Source organism: Bubalus kerabau, chromosome 3, assembly GCF_029407905.1.
Source record: "Bubalus kerabau isolate K-KA32 ecotype Philippines breed swamp buffalo chromosome 3, PCC_UOA_SB_1v2, whole genome shotgun sequence".
Taxonomy (NCBI): domain Eukaryota; kingdom Metazoa; phylum Chordata; class Mammalia; order Artiodactyla; family Bovidae; genus Bubalus; species Bubalus kerabau.
In genome coordinates this window covers 51,520,267-51,543,889 of record NC_073626.1, presented here as the reverse complement: position 1 = coordinate 51,543,889, position 23,623 = coordinate 51,520,267, and the positions used below count along the sequence as shown (strand labels likewise).

Sequence of the window (23,623 nt, the reverse complement as noted above, 5' to 3'; positions counted from 1 at the left end):
AATCTATAGATTCAATGCAATCCCTATCAAGCTACCAATGGTATTTTTCACAGAACTAGAACAAATAATTTCACAATATGTATGGAAATACAAAAAACCTAGAATAGTCAAAGCAGTATTGAGACAGAAGATTGGAACTGGAAGAATCAACATGTCTGACTTCAGGCTATACTACAAAGCTACAGACATCAGGACAGCATGGTCCTGGCATAAAGACAGAAACGTAAATCAATGGAACAAAATAGAAAGCTCAGAGATAAATCCACACTCCTATAGACACTTTATCTTTGACAAAGGAGGCAAGAATATACAATGGAGAAAACACAATCTCTTTAACAAGTGGTGCTGGGAAAACTGGTCTACCACAAGTAGAAGAATGAAACCAGAGTACTTTCTAACACCATACACATAAATAAACTCAAATGGATTAAAGATCTAAATATAAGACCAGAAACTATAAAGCTTTTAGAGGAAACATAAGGTTTTTCTCTATTATCCACCTCAGAGTAATGGAAGGTGGATTGCTCTATGATCCTCCTCCCAGAGTAATGGAAATAAAAGCAAAAATAAGCAAATGGTACCTAATTAAACTTAAAAGCTTTTGCACAAAAAAGGCAACTGTAAGCAAAGTGAAAAGGCAGCCTTCAGAATGGGAGAAAATAATAGCATAGGAAACTGACAAAAAAATAATCTCCAAAATATGCAAGCAGTTCACATAGCTCAATATCAGAAAAATGAGCAATTCAATAAAAAAGTGGGCAAAAGAACTAAACAGACACTTCTCCAAAGAAGACATACAGATGGCTAATAAACTCATGAAAAGATGCTCAATATCATTCATTTTTAGAGAAATGCAAATCAAAACCACGATGAGGTATCATCTCACATTGATCAGAATGGCTGTCATTAAAAAGTCTACAAACAATAAATACTGGAGAGGGTGTGGAGAAAAGGGAACCCTCTTCCCCTGTTGCTGGGAGTGCAAACTGGTACAGCCACTTTGGAGAACAATGTGGAGATTCCTTAAAAAAAAAAAAAAAAAAAACTGGAAATAGAACTGCCATATGACCCAGCAATCCCACTGCTTGGCATGCACACAGAGGAAAGCAGAACTGAAAGAAGCATATGTACCCCAATGTTCATTGCAACACTGTTTTAAAAATCTGGGACATGGAAGCAACCTAGGTGTCCCTCTGGAGAAGAATTGATAAGGAAGTTGTGGTACATATACAAAATGTAATATTACTCAGCTATAAAATGGAACATATTTGAGTGAGTTCTAACGATGTAGATGAAACTGGCACGTATTATACAGAGAGAAGTAAGTCAGAAAGAGAAACACCAGTACTATATACTAACACATTAATATGGAATTTAAAAAGATGGTAACGATGATCCTATATGAAAGGCAGCAAAAAGAGACACAGATGTAAAGAATAGACTTTTGGACTCTGTGGGAGAAGGCAAGGGTGGGATGATTTGAGAGAATAGCATTGAAACATTTATATTCAGATCATATCAGATCATATCAGTCACTCAGTCGTGTCCGACTCTTTGCGACCCCATGAATGGCAGCACGCCAGGCCTCCCTGTCCATCACCAACTCCCGGAGTTCACCCAGACTCACGTCCATCGAGTCAGTGATGCCATCCAGCCATCTCATCCTCTGTCGTCCCCTTCTCCTCCTGCCCCCAATCCCTCCCAGCATCAGAGTCTTTTCCAATGAGTCACTCTTCACATGAGGTGGCCAAAGTACTGGAGTTTCAGCTTTAGCATCATTCCTTCCAAAGAAATCCCAGGGCTGATCTCCTTCAGAATGGACTGGTTGGATCTCCATGCAGTCCAAGGGACTCTCAAGAGTCTTCTCCAACACCACAGTTCAAAAGCATCAATTCTTCGGCGCTCAGCCTTCTTCACAGTCCAACTCTCACATCCATACATAACCACAGGAAAAGTCATAGCCTTGACTAGATGAATCTTTGTGGGCAAAGTAATGTCTCTGCTTTTGAATATGCTATCTCGGTTGGTCATAACTTTCCTTCCAAGGAGTAAGCGTCTTTTAATTTCATGGCTGCAGTCACCATCTGCAGTGATTTTGGAGCCCAGTAAAATACAATCTGACACTGTTTCCACTGTTTCCCCATCTATTGCCCATGAAGTGATGGGACTGGATGCTATGATCTTCATTTTCTGAATGTTGAGCTTTAACCAACTTTTTCACTCTCCACTTTCACTTTCATCAAGAGGCTTTTTAGTTCCTCTTCACTTTCTGCCATAAAGGTGGTGTCATCTGCATATCTGAGGTTATTGATATTTCTCCCGAGGTAAGAGAAACCCAAGTAAGATGGTAGGCGTTGCAAGAGGGCATCAGAGGGCAAATACACTGAAACTGTACTCACAGAAAACTAGTCAATCTAATCACACTAGGACCACAGCCTTGTCTAACTCAATGAAACTAAGCCATGCCCATGGGGCAACCCAAGATGGGCAGGTCATGGTGGAGAGATCTGACAGAATGTGGTCCATTGGAGAAGGGAATGGCAAACTACTTCAGTATTATTTCCTTGAGAAACCCATGAACATTTATATTACCATATGTATAATTGATGACCAGTGCAAGTTCAATGCATGAATCAGGGTGTTCAAGGCCGGTGGTCTGGGTGAGGGATTCAGGATCGGGGGACACATGTGCATCCATGGCTGATTCATGCCAATATATGGCAAAAAAGCATCACAGTATTTTAAAGAAATAGTCCTCCAATTAAAATTAATTAAGAACATTAAGAACACCATCAATAGACTCCAAATAGGCCAAAGTTCAATTAATTTAAAAATTAAATTTTGTCCACTATTTGAGCTCTTATCTTTTCATTTTTTGAGGGACTCCCTCACTTCTGGGAAGATACATTTACTGTCTTCCTATTTGCAAGTCTTATTTTGAATAAATGGAATTTTCTGGACAAAAAATGTGCAAGTATAATCTTTAAGTGTGTGGTAATTGAAGAATCTAAATCTGTTCTTATTGTTGTTGTTCAATCTCTAAGTCATGTTCAACTCTTTGTGACCCCATGGACTGTAACACTCCAAGCTTCTCTGGCCTGCTGTATCTCCGAGATTTTAGTCAAGTCCATGTCCGTTGAGATGGTAATGCTAAAAACTCAGTCATACCAACTCATTCTCTGATGCCCCCTTCTCCTTTTTCCCTAAATCTTTGCCAGAATTAGGGCCTTTTCTAAAGTGGCTTAAAAATCTAAAACACTAGTCTAGAAGGATAGCTTATTGAAGCTTCAACCTTGAAAGAAAAATGCACACAATTTTAAAAGACAGAAGTTATACTCTTTGGGAATATAATTTAATATTTAATACTGTTTAAATATAACTAACTTTCTATGAGCATTTGAACCACACTAGTATTATGCCCATAATATTGTTTCAAAAAATACTTAATTAACCTTACATGTTTTAGTTATTGCGAATGTTAGTTGTTGTTCCATTACTACATCATTTTTGACTCTTTGAGATCCCATGGACAACAGCAAACCAAGCTTCCCTGTTCTTAACTATCACCCGGAGTTTGCTCAAACTCATGTCCATTGAGTTGGTGATGACATCCAACCATCTCATCATCTGTCATTCCCTTCTCCTCCTGCACTTAATCATTCCATTTCACAAAACAAAATTCTACAATGCATTCTGGTTAATTTGTCTCTACTAATGGGAGAGCTGAGTATGAAACTTAAACAAGAACATTTAATGGAATACAAATATCCAATCTAGAAACTCTAATAAGAATCTCCCTTCACTGGGTAATGGCTCTTAGCTATTACACAGAAAATTAACTAACACATGGCTCCTCCTAAAATGTGTTATAGATCAGACTCATAATCTTTCCTTCCAAAAAATGGCATAAGAATTGATTTCAATGATTACTTAATACTTATTTCCCTCCTTTGTCAAAAAAATGCTCCATACACATGAAATTTAAGGTTGGCAGCCTGAATTCATTCATGGAACTTTTAAGGACTCTTCATTTACAGTGAATTTTCTAGTTCTATCAATGTTACTGGAAATCTGAAATAGATGGTAGGATGTGCTGAAGTGCCAATAGGCTTAGGGGAAGAAAAGCTTCTCAAATTTTTTCTAAAATGAATTTTATGAATTAGGTTAGCATGATATTATATATAACCCGTATCTCTAGCACAGAACTGAGCTGACAACCTTCCTTGCTTTTCTTGCTCCCATACATGTCTCTGATGTCTGCATATGAACTGTCAGCAAAACATCAGATAAAGTAATTAGCCTCCAATTAAAATAAGTTAATTAAAAAATAAAATAAAACAAAAATAAATTAGGCCTATGTCTTTGAAAGCTAGAAAGTATTTTGTGCATTAGAAGGGTTTTCTTTTTTAAAAAATTTATTTTTATTGGAGGCTAATTTCTTTACAATATTGTGGTGGTTTTTGCCATACATTGACATGAATCAGCCATGGGTGTACATGTGTCCCACCATCCTGAAATTCCTTCCCACCTCCCTCCCTTCCCCCTCCTTCTGCATTGTCCCAGAGCACCAGCTTTGGGTGCCCTGCTTCATGTATCGAATTTGCACTCGTTTGACTTCTCTTCTTTGTTTTCATGTTATACCAACGCATAAGGTGCTAGAGAGTATTTATAGTGTTGGCAGTGTGTTTTCACAGAGTGTTAGGTTCCAGTGGGCACTTCCAAAATTGTGTGCCTTTACTTACACGCTTAATTCTCCCACAAAGGTTTTGCTAAAATGACAGCATCTCCACCGGGAACAGCATACATATCAATAGTAGCAGCATGCAGTACTGGAAACAAACTAAGATTTTGCAGTTTTGTCTTTAAACAATACCCACTGGACCCCTCCAACCTTATATATATGCTTTCCTATCAATGCTTCTATTGTTTTCCTCTATAGGATCCAGAGTTCATGGGTTTGAAGATTATAAAATTTTGCATTCTATCTTTAAGAAAAAAGGTTGCAAAATTATTAATGGAAGTTAAACACTAGAGTGAATATTTATTTTGAGGGAGAAAAGCAATCAATACCAACTGCAAAATTTTAAAAGCTGATGATCACAAAATCCAGAAAATGATACAGTATTTTATTAACTACCTGATATAGCCCTAAACCTTTCCCTACTTTTTGAAGCATAGTTCTTTTTCATCTCTAATATGACATAGTATTTTCTATGCAGAGGTGGAGAAATCCAAATTTTTCCCTTTAGCGTGATTGATAGAAAACATTTTTAACACTGATATTTTTGAAACCTTTCTTTCAGTTTCACATCTCATTAGTGTTATGGTATATAGACTGTTAGAACTGTCAAATTGGGGGAAGCCTCTATCACATTTCTTTCCCAACTGAGCTAAATGTCATAGAAGAGTTTTTGACAGATCATTTCTGGCCCCAAACAATTCAGTCCCTGTTACTCCAACAGTAACCACATATTCCAGCACCAGTGCCAGAGGTCACAAATGCACAGCAGAATCAGACCTCCATCCATGAAGACAACAGAGGAGATGGGAAAAATATTCTTGGAGTCATTTCTACAAAAGAGTGCTACTTATAACTAAATCACACAAATAAAACTAGGCTGATAAATCCAAACTTACAGATCTCCAATAGAAACTCCACTTTGCATGATCCCACAAGCAACTTTGTTTACTCTAATACAACCCGCCCAAGGGGAAGTGTGACAGATGGGCAAGTGATCACATCTGATAGCAGGTAAAACACTTTACTTGCCCAACAAGGAAACATGACCATGTGAGCATCCTTGGCAGGCTCCTCCCTGAAGATGGGAGGTCAGTTCTTTACTGCTCACCCTCCCTGGCACAGCCTTCCTTTCTCCTGTCCCCCATGAGCAATCCCCCCAACACAGACACACCTCTGCTTGAGCCTAGACCACCTGACCTGACTCCTTCCTCATCCCCCTGATGTCAGATTTTAGTGTTTCCATCTTCAGTGTTACCTTTGCCTGATTTGCAAGCCCATCATTGTGCACCTAGCCAAGGCCACATCTCAGTAAATCTCACAATGGTTGAATTCCTAAATATTTTCCCCTTTCTTTACTCTGTTCTCCAATCCTCCCTTAATCATTGAGAATTAGAAAATCCTCCCAAACCTTACTGTATCCTCTGCCTAAAAACTTTCAGGTGGCCCTTAATTACAATCAGTAATGTTATAACCTCGGCGTTTGAGGTTACCTTTATCCCTGTATTATTTTCCCTGCTATTTTAAATGAATTCTGATTCTGCTATTTTCCCATATATTTTAGGTTTGCTTTAGAAAGTCCCTCTTTTTGTCTTGCATTACACCCCCACTCCACTTTTTTTTTTTTTTTTTTTGGCATGGAGCATCCTAGCTCTTCTCTCTCCTTTTCAAATAAATGTCTAAACTAATTGTAATTGAATATTAATGATACTATTGATCCTCAAATTTCTAGAATAAAAAGGTTTTCAAATAAAAAAAAATAAATGAACAAATATAATTTAATTCACATATTCTGGTTAAAAAGAAAAAAAAAGTAATTTTTATTCATCTTGGTCTGCTGCTGTTTTGCTTACCATCTTTGGGATTTCTCTAAATACCTATAGTCATAAAGATAATTCTCTTTTCTGGAGAAGGTACAGTCTCTATTTGACACAATACATACTATGATGTGACAGGAAACAATAAAGGACTGAAATGGTATGCACCTAACAGAAGCAGAAGATATTAAGAAGAGGTGGCAAGAATACACAGAAGAACTATACAAAAAAGATCTTCATAACCCAGATAATCACGATGGTGTGATCACTCACCTAGAGCCAGATATCCTGGAATACAAAGTCAAATGGGCCTTAGGAAGCATCATTACCAACAAAGCTAGTGGAGGTGATGGAATTCCAGTTGAGTTATTTCAAATCCTAAAAGATGATGCTGTCAAAGTGCTGCACTCAGTATGTCAGCAAATTTGGAAAACTCAGCAGTGGCCATAGGACTGGAAGAGGTCAGTTTTTATTTCAACCCCAAAGAAAGGCAATGCCAAAGAATGCTCAAACTACTATACAATTGCATTCATCTCACTCGCTAGTAATGTTCAAAATTCTCCAAGACAGGCTTCAACAATACGTGAACTGTGAACTTCGAGATGTTCAAGCTGGTTTTAGAAAAGGCAGAGGAACCAGAGGTCAAATTGACAATATCCACTGGATCATCAAAAAAGCAAGAGAGTTCCATAAAAACATCTATTTCTACTTGATTAACTATGCCAAAGCCTTTGACTGTGTAGATCACAATAAACTGTGGAAAATTCTGAAAGATATGGGAATACCAGACCACTTGACCTGCCTCTTGAGAAATCTGTATGCAGGTCAGGAAGCAACAGCTAAAATTAGACATGGAGCATCATTCTGATTCCAATAAGGAAAGGAGTACGCCAAGGTTGCTTGATTTATTCACTACAAATTAGAATGAATGTGAAAGGCCACAATGCTTTTGTAGCTACATGAAAGACTACAGTTTTTCTAATCTTGTTCTCTTTTACTGTGCCATATAAGTGCTGTAAATTTGTTTATTGATAACAATGTTGACCACTGTTTCTCTCTTTTAATTTTTGAGATAAAGATCTGACTGTTTAGCTTTCTGTTTGGTAGACAAAAACATCATAGTGTCCATACACATGAATATGGTAGACCTGGTTCCTCAGAGATTAGAAAAAGAAAACAAACAAACAAACAATCCCACTGTCTCTGTTGTGGATTATTCATTCATTCATTTAAAGAGCACTTATTTTTGAAGCAGTACATATGTCTCACTGAAGAGACGGTAGGAGCAGAACCAGGTTCTAAGTTTCTAGACCCATGGGCTTGTTCAGAAGGTAGAATACAATATCTGCTGCAGATTTTTCAATTTTTCAGACTAAGATTTTAAATATTGATAGCTTATGTTGTACAAAAGATACTTAGATGAACACATTTCCATTTTCCCATAGAAATGGATTGTTAAACTTAATATTTTTCTTCACTCTTAGAGACATTATTTCATGTTTCATATTTAATCAGTAATTTTCCTAAAAACTAACATGGTCTAACCATTAAAGTTCTTAGATATGCCTAGCAAGCATTTTTACTTTATTTTAGGATTAAGTTTTGCTTGGTTATTGACCAATTCATAAAATATTTATATGCTTTCAATGAATAGAATGTGATGCTAACTGTCCCTGAAGAGTTTATATAACTAATAATTCACAAAGGACAGTGTATCTATGTTAGAATGAAGCAAACACCTAGGTTACTGGATGGACATCTTGGAGAGGTTAAAGGCAAAATGTATCTGTTTCATATGATGATAATCTGGTTGTGTCAATTCAATCAAACTTTTACAGTGGACTTACTATAGTTCCAAAAGTGAATAGGAAACTAGCCCTTTTAACAAGTTTCACAATCCAGTAGGAGAAATGGAGACAGAAAGTAGAACATGTGATCAACAGAAAGTTAACAACTCAGGTGAAAGGTTCAAAGGGAGTGCAAAGTAATACAGAGGATTAGAAGGGGAAGAGGTACTTAGAGACACTGCAATTCATATATTCATTCTGTACTGAGCTCTGAATTCACACCTGCCAATTCCTTATCTTTCATACACTTAGAGAGTAGGATATTTAAATAAAAAACCAACCACATGGTCTTAAATTACTAACAAAGTTTGTAATATAATCACATTATATTTGTCAAATATTTCTGAGTTATAATCATCTTTATCATGTCTCAGGAGAATCTTCTACATAATGACTATTCATATTATGTTCATAATTATTTCTTTTTGAAATGAATCAAGTCTTCTAAATATAAGAAAACCCCAAGATAGTTTGTTTCTTAAAATGTAAGCTATTTAACTGGTAATAACAAGTGATGGAACCTATACAATGAAAGCTTTTCTCAAAATGGCCTCATTTAAATGCACTACTACATTCTGTTGCAAATGACACTTGTTTCCTGCAACAAACATCATCTACTATACTGATGGTATATGCATGTCTTTGAAGATTAGCTTGATGCCCAACCAGTTTAACTCCTCCTAACAACTGATTTCTCAAGAGTACTTACATACTCTTCATACCCCTTGTGGGCTGGCAGAGGGGGTGCCCTGTATCCTGGCATGGTGGGTGACCCCCGGGCTGGTGGGGTAGGAACGCCTCTCGCTATAGGGGGCGCTGGAAGAGCACCACGGATCACAGTGGTCCCTCGAGGGGTGAGAATGCCTCGTCCAGGTGGTGGGGGAGGAGGAATGGCTCCCCCACGTCCCCTAGGAGAAACAGGCCATGTACAGATGAGAAACAAGTGATGAGAGAAAGGAATTAAAGCTGGCAAATTTCTCATCTTATAGGCTGTATACAATGGGAAGAAAACCACATTTATTTATGTATGTCTGAGAGTGTGAGTGTGTGTGTTTAATGGAGATTCTTTAAGATATAAGGCATTTTGACCTTCACAGAATAAGTTTTGTAAATATTGGGTATGACTTAGTTATCATGAAAACCGTGTAAAATACTTTGATATTTTTTATAACACTAAAAATTTAAAGCAAAACAACCAAAAATTAACCCACTCTGATTTCTATTCCAAGTTTATCAAAAAGGCAAAAATGAGAGCAATGTCTAATATATGACTCACTGGTCCATTCAGAGCACCTAATTTTCAATGTCTCCTCCATGCTGGAGGTAACTGGCAGTGATAGGCAATTTTGTCACTTGAAGAAAAAAAAAAAAAAGCTGTATGCACTTTGACAATACTTGGAGCTAAGGATATCATTCTGCTTAGTATAGTAGCTTAGATTTAATTTAAGGTCACTTGAATCACAACTCATTGTCACTGATTTATTGTTATGCATGTAACCCTTTAAACGGCAGAGTCTCTGATATAATTTATTTCCTGGGGTAACTATGGTGCTAGTGAACACATGTGGACTCTGCTATAAAAATAATAACTGAGTACCTTGCACTGTAGTGCTGGACACAAAAGTAACTTGTACTAAAAGCATGAGATCAAATGTCTGCAGTTAATTGTTAAGTATTATGAGGCCTTTGGAAAGATTGAATGTTTGTCTAAAATCTTTGGGCAAAACCATCATTATTTCACTTTTTATTTTGTCTGAAATTATGGCCTCCAGAAAGCACTAAGCAAGATCTTTCAGCAAGATCGCTAAGACTTTTAGGAAAATGATGATCATGGGATGTAGAATGGGAAAGACTAGAGGTCTCTTCAAGAAAATTAAAGATACCAAGGGAACTTTTCAGGCAAAAATGGGCACAATAAAGGACAGAAATGGTATGGACCTAACAGAAGCAGAAGATACTAAGAAGAGGTGACAAGAAAGCACAGAAGAACTATACAAAAAATATTTTCATGATATAGATAACCACAATGGTGTGACCACTCATCTAGAGCCAGGCATCCTGGAATTCAAAGTCAAGTGGGCCTTAGGAAGCATCACGATGAACAAAGCTAGTGGAGGTGATTGAATTCCAGTTGAGCTATTTCAAATCCTAAAAGATGATGCTGTTAAAGTGTTGCACGCAACATGCCAGCAAATTTGGAAAATTCAGCTTTGGCCACAAGACTGCAAAAGGTCAGTTTTCATTCCAATCCCAAATAAAGACAATGCCGTAGTATGCTCAACTACAACACAATTGCATTCATTTCACATGCTAGCAAAGTAATGCTCAAAATTCTGCAAGCAAGGCTTCAATAGTTCATGAACTTCTAGATGTTCAGGCTGGATTTAAAAAAGGCAGAGGAACCAGAGATCAAATTGCCAACATCTGTTGGATCATCAATAAAGCAAGAGTGTTCCAGAACAACATCTACTTCTGCTTTATTAACTATGCCAAAGCCTTTGACTGTGTGGATCACAATAAACTGTGAAAAGTTCTTCAAGAGATGGGAATATCAGACCAATTCACCTGCCTCCTGAGAAATCTGTATGCAGGTCAGGAAGCAGCAGTTAAAATTGGACATGGAAAAACTGACTGGTTCCAAATAGGTAAAGGAGTACATCAAGGCTGTATATTGTCCCCATGATTTTTTAACTTATATGCAAAATACATCATGATAAATGCTGTGCTGGATGAAGCACAAGCTGGAATCAAGATTTCCAGGAAAATATCAATAACCACAAATATGCAGATGACACCACCCTTATGGTAGAAAGCAAAGAAGAATTAAAGAGCCTCTTGATGAACATGAAAGAGGAGAGTGAAAAAGTTGGCTTAAAGCTCAACATTCAGAAAACTAAGATCATGACATCTGGTCCCATTCAGATCAGATCAGATCAAATCAGTTGCTCAGTCCTGTCCAACTCTTTGTGACCCCATGAATCACAGCATGCCAGGCCTCCCTATCCATCACCAACACCCGGAGTTCACTCAGACTCACGTCCATTGAGTCAGTGATGCCATCCAGCCATCTCATCCTCTGTTGACCCCTTCTCCTCTTGCCCCCAATCCCTCCCAGCATCAGTCTTTTCCAATGAGTCAACTCTTCGCATGAGGTGGCCAAAGTACAGGAGTTTCAGCTTCAGCATCATTCCTTCCAAAGAAATCCCAGGGCTGATCTCCTTCAGAATGGACTGGTTGGATGTCCCTGCAGTCCAAAGCACTCTCAAGAGTCTTCTCCAAAACCACAGTTCAAAAGCATCAATTCTTCGGTGCTCAGCCTTCTTCAGAGTCCAACTCCCACATCCATTCATGACCGCAGGAAAAACCATAGCTGTGACTAGACGGACCTTTTTGGCAAAGTAATGTCTCTGCTTTTGAATATGCTATCTAGGTTGGTCATAACTTTCCTTCCAAGGAGTAAGCGTCTTTTAATTTCATGGCTGCAATTACCATCTGCAGTGATTTTGGATCCCAGAAAAATAAAGTCTGACACTGTTTCCACTGTTTCCCCACCTATTTCCCATGAAGTGATGGGACCGGATGCCATGATCTTCATTTTCTGAATGTTGAGCTTTAAGCCAACTTTTTCACTCTCCACTTTCACTTTCATCAAGAGGCTTTTGAGTTCCTCTTCACTTTCTGCCATAAGGGTGGTGTCATCTGCATATCTGAGGTTATTGATATTTCTCCCGGCAATCTTGATTACAGCTTGTGTTTCTTCCAGTCCAGTGTTTCTCATGATGTACTCTGCATAGAAGTTAAATAAACAGGGTGACAATATACAGCCTTGACATACTCCTTTTCCTATTTGGAACTAGTCTGTTGTTCCATGTCCAGTTCTAACTGTTGCTTACTGACCTGCATACAAATTTCTTAAGAGGTAGATCAGGTGGTCTGGTATTCCCCTCTCTTTCAAAATTTTCCACAGTTTATTGTGATCCACACAGTCAAAGGCTTTGGCATAAATAGATGTTTTTAATAAAGCAGAAATAGTTGTTTTTATGGAACTCTCTTGCTATTTCCATGATCCAGTGGATGTTGGCAATTTGATCTCTGGTTCCTCTACCTTTTCTAAAACTAGCTTGAACATCAGGAAGTTCACGGTTCACATATTGCTGAAGCCTGGTTTGGAGAATTTTGAGCATTACTTGACTAGCGTGTGAGATGAGTGCAATTGTGCGGTAGTTTGAGCATTCTTTGGCATTGCCTTTCTTTGGGATTGGAAGGAAAACTGACCTTTTCCAGACCTGTGGCCACTGCTAAGTTTTCCAAATTTGCTGGTATATTGAGTGCAGCACTTTCACAGCATCGTCTTTCAGGATTTGGAATAGCTCAATTGGAATTCTTTTTTTGTTTGTTTGTTTTTTTTTGTGTGTGTGTGTTTTTTTTTTTAATTTTATTTTATTTTTTAAACTTTACATAATTGTATTAGTTTTGCCAAATATCAAAATGAATCCACCACAGATATACATGTGTTCCCCATCCTGAACCCTCCTCCCTCCTCCCTCCCCATTCCATCCCTCTGGGTCATCCCAGTGCACCAGCCCCAAGCATCCAGTATCGTGCATCGAACCTGGACTGGCAACTCGTTTCATACATGATATTTTACATGTTTCAATGCCATTCTCCCAAATCTTCCCACCCTCTCCCTCTCTCTCAGAGTCCGTAAGACTGTTCTATACATCAGTGTCTCTTTTGCTGTCTCGTACACAGGGTTATTGTTACCATCTTTCTAAATTCCATATATATGCGTTAGTATACTGTATTGGTGTTTTTCTTTCTGGCTTACTTCACTCTGTATAATAGGCTCCAGTTTCATCCACCTCATTAGAACTGGTTCAAATGTATTCTTTTTAATGGCTGAGTAATACTCCATTGTGTATATGTACCACAGCTTTCTTATCCATTCATCTGCTGATGGACATCTAGGTTGTTTCCATGTCCTGGCTATTATAAACAGTGCTGCGATTAACATTGGGGTACACGTGTCTCTTTCCCTTCTGGTTTCCTCAGTGTGTATGCCCAGCAGTGGGATTGCTGGATCATAAGGCAGTTCTATTTCCAGTTTTTTAAGGAATCTCCACACTGTTCTCCATAGTGGCTGTACTAGTTTGCATTCCCACCAACAGTGTAAGAGGGTTCCCTTTTCTCCACACCCTCTCCAGCATTTATTACTTGTAGACTTTTGGATTGCAGCCATTCTGACTGGTGTGAAATGGTACCTCATAGTGGTTTTGATTTGCATTTCTCTGATAATGAGTGATGTTGAGCATCTTTTCATGTGTTTGTTAGCCATCTGTATGTCTTCTTTGGAGAAATGTCTATTTATTTCTTTGGCCCATTTTTTGATTGGGTCATTTATTTTTCTGGAGTTGAGCTGTAGGAGTTGCTTGTATATATTTGAGATTAGTTGTTTGTCAGTTGCTTCATTTGCCATTATCTTCTCCCATTCTGAAGGCTGTCTTTTCACCTTGCTAATAGTTTCCTTTGATGTGCAGAAGCTTTTAAGGTTAATTAGGTCCCATTTGTTTATTTTTGCTTTTATTTCCAATATTCTGGGAGGTGGGTCATAGAGGATCCTGCTGTGATGTATGTCAGAGAGTGTTTTCCCTATGTTCTCCTCTAGGAGTTTTATAGTTTCTGGTCTTACATTTAGATCTTTAATCCATTTGGAGTTTATTTTTGTGTATGGTGTTAGAAAGTGTTCTAGTTTCATTCTTTTACAAGTGGTTGACCGGTTTTCCCAGCACCACTTGTTAAAGAGATTGTCTTTAATCCATTGTATATTCTTGCCTCCTTTGTCAAAGATAAGGTGTCCATATGTGCATGGATTTATCTCTGGGCTTTCTATTTTGTTCCATTGATCTATATGTCTGTCTTTGTGCCAGTACCATACTGTCTTGATAACTGTGGCTTTGTAGTAGAGCCTGAAGTCAGGTAGGTTGATTCCTCCAGTTCCATTCTTCTTTCTCAAGATCGCTTTGGCTATTTGAGGTTTTTTGTATTTCCATACAAATTGGGAAATTATTTGTTCTAGCTCTGTGAAGAATACTGTTGGTAGCTTGATAGGGATTGCATTGAATATATAGATTGCTTTGGGTAGTATACTCATTTTCACTATATTGATTCTTCCAATCCATGAACATGGTATATTTCTCCACCTGTTAGTGTCCTCTTTGATTTCTTTCACCAGTGTTTTATAGTTTTCTATATATAGGTCTTTAGTTTCTTTAGGTAGATATATTCCTAAGTATTTTATTCTTTCCATTGCAATGGTGAATGGAATTGTTTCCTTAATTTCTCTTTCTGTTTTCTCATTGTTAGTGTATAGGAATGCAAGGGATTTCTGTGTGTTGATTTTATATCCTGCAACTTTACTATAGTCATTGATTAGTTCTAGTAATTTTCTAGTGGAGTCTTTAGGGTTTTCTATGTAGAGGATCATGTCATCTGCAAACAGTGAGAGCTTTACTTCTTCTTTTCCAATTTGGATTCCTTTTATTTCTTTTTCTGCTCTGATTGCTGTGGCCAAAACTTCCAAAACTATGTTGAATAGTAATGGTGAAAGTGGGCACCCTTGTCTTGTTCCTGACTTTAGAGGAAATGCTTTCAATTTTTCACCATTGAGGATAATGTTTGCTGTGGGTTTGTCATATATAGCTTTTATTATGTTGAGGTATGTTCCTTCTATTCCTGCTTTCTGGAGAGTTTTTATCATAAATGGATGTTGAATTTTGTCAAAGGCTTTCTCTGCATCTATTGAGATAATCATATGGTTTTTATTTTTCAATTTGTTAATGTGGTGTATTACATTGATTGATTTGCGGATATTGAAGAATCCTTGCATCCCTGGGATAAAGCCCACTTGGTCATGGTGTATGATCTTTTTAATGTGTTGTTGGATTCTGATTGTTAGAATTTTGTTAAGGATTTTTGCATCTATGTTCATCAGTGATATTGGCCTGTAGTTTTCTTTTTTTGTGGGATCTTTGCAGGTTTTGGTATTAGGGTGATGGTGGCCTCATAGAATGAGTTTGGAAGTTTACCATCCTCTGCAATTTTCTGGAAGAGTTTGAGCAGGATAGGTGTTAGCTCTTCTCTAAATTTTTGGTAGAATTCAGCTGTGAAGCCGTCCGGACCTGCGCTTTTGTTTGCTGGAAGATTTTTGATTACAGTTTCAATTTCCGTGCTTGTGATGGGTCTAAGATTTTCTATTTCTTCCTGGTTGAGTTTTGGAAAGTTGTACTTTTCTAAGAATTTGTCCATTTCTTCCACGTTGTCCATTTTATTGGCATATAATTGTTGATAGTACTCTCTTATGATCCTTTGTATTTCTGTGTTGTCTGTTGTGATCTCTCCATTTTCATTTCTAATTTTATTGATTTGATTTCTCTCCCTTTGTTTCTTGATGAGTCTGGCTAATGGTTTGTCAATTTTATTTATCCTTTCAAAAAACCAGCTTTTGGTTTTGTTGATTTTTGCTATGATCTCTTTTGTTTCTTTTGCATTTATTTCTGCTCTAAGTTTTAAGATTTCTTTCCTTCTACTAACACTGGGGTTCTTCATTTCTTCCTTTTCTAGTTGCTTTAGGTGTAGAGTTAGGTTATTTATTTGACTTTTTTCTTGTTTCTTGAGGTGTGCCTGTATTGCTATGAACTTTCCCCTTAGGACTGCTTTTACCGTGTCCCACAGGTTTTGGGTTGTTGTGTTTTCATTTTCATTCGTTTCTATGCAAATTTTGATTTCTTTTTTGATTTCTTCTGTGATTTGTTGGTTATTCAGCAGCGTGTTGTTCAGCCTCCATATGTTGGAATTTTTAATAGTTTTTCTCTTGTAATTGAGATCTAATCTTACTGCATTGTGGTCAGAGAAGATGCTTGGAATGATTTCAATTTTTCTGAATTTACCAAGGCTAGCTTTATGGCCCAGGATGTGATCTATCCTGGAGAAGGTTCCATGTGGGCTTGAGAAAAACTTGAAATTCATTGTTTTGGGATGAAATGTCCTATAGATATCAATTAGGTCTAACTGGTCTATTGTATCGTTTAAAGTTTGTGTTTCCTTGTTAATTTTCTGTTTAGTTGATCTATCCATAGGTGTGAGTGGGGTATTAAAGTCTCCCACTATTATTGTGTTATTGTTAATTTCTGCTTTCATACTTGTTAGCATTTGTCTTACATACTGCGGTGCTCCCGTGTTGGATGCATATATATTTATAATTGTTATATCTTCTTCTTGGATTGATCCTTTGATCATTATGTAGTAATCATCTTTGTCTCTTTTCACAGTCTTTGTTTTAAAGTCTATTTTATCTGATATGAGTATTGCTACTCCTGCTTTCTTTTGGTCCCTATTTGCATGGAAAATCTTTTTCCAGCTATTCACTTTCAGTCTGTATGTATCCCCTGTTTTGAGGTGGGTCTCTTGTAGACAACATATGTAGGGGTCTTGTTTTTGTATCCATTCAGCCAGTCTTTGTCTTTTGGTTGGGGCATTCAACACATTTATGTTTAAGGTAATTACTGATAAGTATGATCCCGTTGCCATTTACTTTATTGTTTTGGGTTCGAATTTATACACTGTTTTTGTGTTTCCTGTCTAGAGAATATCCTTTAGTATTTGTTGGAGAGCTGGTTTGGTGGTGCAGAATTTTCTCAGCTTTTGCTTGTCTGAAAAACTTTTGATTTATCCTTCATACTTGAATGAGATCCTTGCTGGGTACAATAATCTGGGCTGTAGGTTATTTTCTTTCATCATTTTAAGTATGTCTTGCCATTCCCTCCTGGCTTGAAGAGTTTCTATTGAAAGATCAGCTGTTATCCTTATGGGTATTCCCTTGTGTGTTATTTGTTGTTTTTCCCTTGCTGCTTTTAATATTTGTTCTTTGTGTTTGATCTTTGTTAATTTGATTAATATGTCTTGGGGTGTTTCGCCTTGGGTTTATCCTGTTTGGGACTCTCTGGGTTTCTTGGACTTGGGTGATTATTTCCTTCCCCATTTTAGGGAAGTTTTCAACTATTATCTCCTCAAGTATTTTCTCATGGTCTTTCTTTTTGTCTTCTTCTTCTGGGACCCCTATGATTCGAATGTTGTAGCATTTAATATTGTCCTGGAGGTCTCTGAGATTGTCCTCATTTCTTTTAATTCGTTTTTCTTTTATCCTCTCTGATTCATTTATTTCTACCATTCTATCTTCTAATTCACTAATCCTATCTTCTGCCTCTGTTATTCTACTATTTGTTGCCTCCAGAGTGTTTTTAATTTCACTTATTGCATTATTCATTATATATTGACTCTTTTTTATTTCTTCTAAGTCCTTGTTAAACCTTTCTTGCATCTTCTCAATCCTTGCCTCCAGGCTATTTATCTGTGATTCCATTTTAATTTCAAGATTTTGGATCAATTTCACTATCATTATTTGGAATTCTTTATCAGGTAGATTCCCTATCTCTTCCTCTTTGGTTTGGTTTGGTGGGCATTTATCCTGTTCCTTTATCTGCTGGCTATTCCTCTGTCTCTTCATCTTGTTTAAATTGCTGAGTTTGGGGTGTCCTTTCTGTATTCTGGCAGTTTGTGGAGTTCTCTTTATTATGGCATTTCCTCACTGTGTGTGGGTTTGTACAGGTGGCTTGTCAAGGTTTCCTGGTTAGGGAAGCTTGTGTCAATGTTCTGGTGGATGGAGCTGTATTTCTTCTCTCTGGAGTGTAATGAAATGTCCAGTAATGAGTTGTGAGATGTCTATGGTTTTGGGGTGACTTTGGGCAGCCTGTATCTTGAAGCTCAGGGTTGTGTTCCTTTGTTGCTGGAGAATTTGCTTGGTATGTCTTGCCCTGGAACTTGTTGGCCCTTGTGTGGTGCTTGGTTTCAGTGTCTGTCAGGAGGCGTTTGATGAGCTCCTGTCAATTAATGTTCCTTGGAGTCAGGAGTTCCCTGGAGTCAGGGTTTGGACTTAAGCCTCCTACTTCCAGTTATTGGTCTTATTTTTACAGTAGTTTCAAAACTTCTCCTTCTATACAGCACCATTGATAAAACATCTACATTAAAGATGAAAAGTTTCTCTACTGTGAGGGTCACTCAGAGAGGTTCACAGAGTTACATGGAGAAGAGAAGTGGGAGGAGGGAGTTAGAGTTGACCCAAATGAGATGAGGTGGAATCAATAGTGGAGAGAGTGGGCTAGCCAGTAGTCACTTCCTTACGTGCACTCCACAACTGGACCGCTCAGAGATGTTCACAGAGTTATACAGAGAAGAGAAGAAGGAGGCAGGAGACAGAGGTGGCCAGAAGGATAAAAGGGGGAAATGAAAAGGAGGGAGACAGATCCAGCCAGTAATCAGTTCCCTAAGTGTTCTCCACCGTCTGGAACACACAGAAATTCACAGAGTTGGGTAGAGTAGAGAGGGGTTAAGGAGGAGACACAGGCGACCTGGTGGAGAAAACGGAGAGTCCAAAGGGAAAGAGAGCAGTCAAGCCAGTAATCTCGTTCTCTAGTGAAAAATGGGTCCTGAAGATTGGGTTCTTAAAGGTACAAAATTGGTAACAAATACATAAAAGCAAAAATTAAAAATCTAGAGTAGAGTTTGGAATTTCAAAAATGCGATGTTAAAGAAAAGAAGAAGGAAAAGAAAGAGAAAAAATGAACAAAGAAAAACAAACAAGGTTGCGAAAATTATAAAGAAACTACAGGTACAAAATTGATAACTAATACCAAAAAGCAAAAATTAAAAATCTAGAGTAGAGTTTGGAATTTCAAAAACACAATGTTAAAAAAAAAGAAGAAGAAGAAAAATAAAGAGAGAAAACAAACAAACCAACAAAAACAATGTCGCAAAAATTATAAAGAAAATACAGGTACAAAATTGATATCAAATACCAAAAAGCATAAATTAAAAATCTTGAGTATAGTTTGGAATTGCAGATATACGATGTTATATAAAAGAAGAAGAGAAAGAAACAGAGGGAAAAAAAAAGAAAAACAAAAAAAAAGTCACAGAAATTATAAAAAAAAAACTATATGTACAAAATTGATAACATATACCAAAAGGCTAAAATTAAAAATCTAGAGTAGAGTTTGGAATTTCAAAAATATGATGTTAAAGAAAAGAAGAAGGAAAAGAAAGAGAGAAAAAACAAACAAAGAGAAACAAACAAGGTCACGAAAATTATAAAGAAACTACAGGTACAAAATTGATAACTAATACCAAAAAGCAAAAGTTAAAAATCTAGAGTAGAGTTTGGAATTTCAAAAATACAATGTTAAAAAAAAGAAGAAGAAAAATAAAGAGAGAAAACCAACAAACCAATAAAAACAATGTCGCAAAAATTATAAAGAAAATACAGGTACAAATTGATATCAAATACCAAAAAGCATAAATTAAAAATCTTGAGTAGAGTTTGGAATTGCAGATATATGATGTTATACAAAAGAAGAAGAAAAAGAAACAGAGGGAAAAAAAAGTCACAGAAATTATGAAAAAAACTATAGGTACAAAATTGATAACATATACCAAAAGGCTAAAATTAAAAATCTAGAGTCGAGTTCGGAATTTCAAAAATACAATCTTAGAGAAAAGAAGAAAAAGAAAAAAAAAAAAGCACGGTCAAAAAATTATAAAATATATATATGAAGTTTCTGAAGAAGAAGGAAAAAAATAGGTTTTTTTTTTTTCTTTTTTTTTTTTTGCAAAGTAATAGTTATAAAAGTGAAAATTAAAGGACAATAGAGGACTTAAAATTTTTTTTTTTTAGATTAAAAAAAAGAAAAAAAGAAAGAAAGATTGATCATAAAAATAGTAAAAATATATCTAGGTCTTTCTCTGGTTTTGTTGTGAGTATTGTGGGTTCAGCTCATTTTTGGCTAGTTCCTTGGTCTGACTTATATTTCTCAAGATCCTATGTAGTCCGTAGTAACCACAGGGTTTTAATCTATGGCCTGTAGCTTCCAAGGCGTTTCCCTCTGTTATAGCTTCTTCTGTTTGCTGGTCTCTTCAGTGTCTGGTTCCCACCCTGACACAAAGGGGACGGTGGAGGACACTATTTTTTTTAATTTTGTTTAGGCTCACTTGTTCAGCCGCGCTGTGAGGAGGGAGGGAGGGATGCTGCAAACAGATAACACTGGCATGTGCTCGCAGTGCCTCAGCCACACTGGGTCTGCCCCCGCTCATGGCGCGTGTAGCCTCCCTGCCCACACTGCTCGGGCTCTAGGTTGTTCCGCCGGGGACAATCAGAGGCCGGCCCTGGGCTGAGGTCCCAGGTCCAAGCCACTCAGGTTCAGGCACTCGGGTAGTCCTCAGAGGCGCAGACTCGGTTGGGCCTGCGTTTTGTGCTCTTCCCAGATCCGAGCAGCTCAGGTGATGTGTTTGGCGGGCGCCAATGCTGCGACTTATCGCCTCCCCACCACTCGGTTATCTGGGTGTAAAACCAGTGCACCTTCTGAGGCAGATGTTGACCGTCCAGACCCCCAAGAAGTTTTAGTTAGCAAAGAAGCCTGCTTACAGTTTTATAGATAGTGTCTCTCTTGGGCTGCGATTGCCCCCTTCTGGCTCTGGCTGCCTGTCACCAGAGGGGGAAGGTCTGCAACCGGCTATCTCAGTTCAGTCCTTTGTTCTGTGCGCGGGCCTGGGTGTCTTAGGTTAGGGCTGGTTTTTCGCGTGGTAGATATCCCACAGTCTGGTTTGCTAGCCCAAATTATTTTGCTCAGATAGCGCTCAGGACATTCGGGCCGATTCTTACTCTAAGGGACACAGCCCGCGCCGTGCTTCCCTGCCCAGCCCCCGCTTGCTAAGGCCGTGTGCAGGCATCTGTGCTGCTTCTCCGCTGGGGGAGTTACTGTAGGGCTCCCAATCTGCGATTTTTAATTGTTTATTTATTTTTTTTCTCCCTTTTATGTTGCCCTCTGTGCTTCCAAAGCTCGGCACAGATTCGGCAGTGAGAAGGTTTCCTGGTGTTTGGAAACTTCTCTCTTTTTAAGACTCCCTTCCCAGGACAGAACTCCGTCCCTCCCTCTTTTGTCTCTTTTTTTGTCTTTTATATTTTTTTCCTACCTCCTTTCGAAGAGTTGGGTTGCTTTTCTGGGTGCCTGATGTCCTCTGCCGGCATTCAGAAGTTGTTTTGTGGAATTTACTCAACGTTTAAAAGCTCTTTTGATGAATTTGTGGGGGAGAAAGTGTTCTCGCCGTCCTACTCCTCCGCCATCTTGGCTCCTCCCCCCTCAACTGGAATTCTATCACCTCCACTAGCTTTGTTCGTAGTGATACTTTCTAAGGCCCAATTGACTTCACATTCCAGGATGTCTGGCTCTAGGTCAGTGATCACACCATCGTGATTACCTTGGTCATGAAGATCTTTTTCGTACAGTTCTGTGTATTGTTGCCATCTGGTCCCATTAAATCATGGCAAATAGATCAGGAAACAATGAAAACAGTGACACGTTATTTTTAGGCTCCAAAATCAAAAATTAGGCAAAAATTAGTCTATATTTCCATAGTGACTGAAGACATGAAATTAAAAGATGCTTACTCCTTAGAAGGAAAAGTTATGACCAATCTAAACAGCATATTAAAAAGCAGAGACATTACTTTGCCATCAAAGTTCTGTCTAGTCAAAGCTATAGTTTTTCCAGTAGTCATGTATGGATGTGAGAGTTGGACTGTGAAGAAGGCTGAGCACTGAAGAATTGATGGTTTTGAACTGTGGTGTTGGAGAAGACTCTTGAGAGTCCCTTGGACAGCAATGAGATCCAACCAGTCCATCCTAAAGGAAATCAGTCCTGAATATTCATTGGAAAAACTATTGTTGAAACTCAAATTCTCTGGCTACCTGATTGTAAGAACTGACTCATTTGAAAAGACCCTGATGCTGGAAAGATTGAAGACAGGAGAAGAAAGGGATGACAGAGGATGAGATGATTGGATGTCATCACCAACTCAATGCACATGAGTCTGAGTAAACTCTGGGAGTTGGTGATGGACAGGGAGGCCTGCCTTGCTGTAGTCCATGGGGTCGCAAAGAGTCAGACAGGACTGGGTGACTGAATTGAATTGAACTGAACTGAACAGGTAGAAATGTAGGTTATGCTTTCTGCTATGAATAGTAGGTAGTTGGCTTTTGTGGTAAATGAGCTTTAAGAATGAACAATAAGAATACTGGTAAAGCTTTTAAAAGTTTTCAATAGATTATAGAACTGAAGAATAGAGAAATTATTAGGGAACTTATGGTGAATCTAATGTATAGAGAATGCTCTCCTACTTTGGGAGACCCTGAAAGGCCCAGTGCCCCCTTCAATCACAATATATCTAAGCCCATAATATTCTAAACTACTGTGATAACACAAAAGCCCATATATAAAATGGAAATATAGACTAATTTTTGCCTTCACTGGGACTCCTAACACTTCATATGTAAGATGTGCATATATCCAGGTTTGCCCAGTATAGTTCAGAATTATAACTGTTGTCCTAGTTTAGCCTTTTAATACTTTTGAAAGTGTCCCTTGGGTGGGTAGTAAATCATGTCACCATATTTTAGCCACAAATTCTATTTATGCCATTGAACAATCACAGGTAAGTTGTTATAACTCCCTGAGCCTGAGTTGTTATAACTGTTTTCATAATGGGTAAAATAAGATTTCTGCTGCTGCTAAGTCACTTCAGTCATGTCCGATTCTGTGTGACCCCATAAATGGCAGCCCACCAGGCTCTGCCATCCCTGGGATTCTCCAGGCAAGAACACTGAAGTGGGTTGCCATTTCCTTCTCCAATGAATGAAAGTGAAAAGTGAAAGTGAAGTCGCTGAGTCATGTCCGACCCTTTGCGACCCCATGGACTGCAGCCTACCAGGCTCCTCTGTCCATGGGATTCTCCAGGCAAGAGTACTGGATTGGGGTGCCATTGCCTTCTTCCTGCTTTAGAATTACATTATGCTCATATAAAATCTAATTTCTCATCCCATTCCTTCAAGTGTCCCCCAGACAGAGCCTTGCCTGTCTCTTGAACCTGACTCATTATCTCTGATATCGTATGTTCTTACTCTGAAATATTAACCCTATATCTCTCATCAACTCAGATCTTCAATTCAACTCAAGATTGAGATCACCTATTTAGAACATAGTATTCCTGGCTGAACCAACACTATAGTGTTCTTTTCTCTACTTTTCTGACTTCTTGAAAGTTTTATATCCTTAATT

General features: G+C 38.0%; 1 protein-coding gene across 2 annotated transcripts in view; it reads right to left on the bottom strand.

Annotated features, from left to right (window-relative positions):
- KHDRBS2 (KH RNA binding domain containing, signal transduction associated 2) overlaps window positions 1–23,623 on the bottom strand; it is a 703,180-nt gene that overhangs the window by 218,700 nt on the left and 460,857 nt on the right. For both annotated transcript variants that reach the window (XM_055571819.1, XM_055571818.1), the window contains exon 6: window positions 9,112–9,310. In XM_055571819.1, the coding sequence (XP_055427794.1) occupies window positions 9,112–9,310 (199 nt within the window). The remainder of the gene's footprint in view (window positions 1–9,111; window positions 9,311–23,623) is intronic.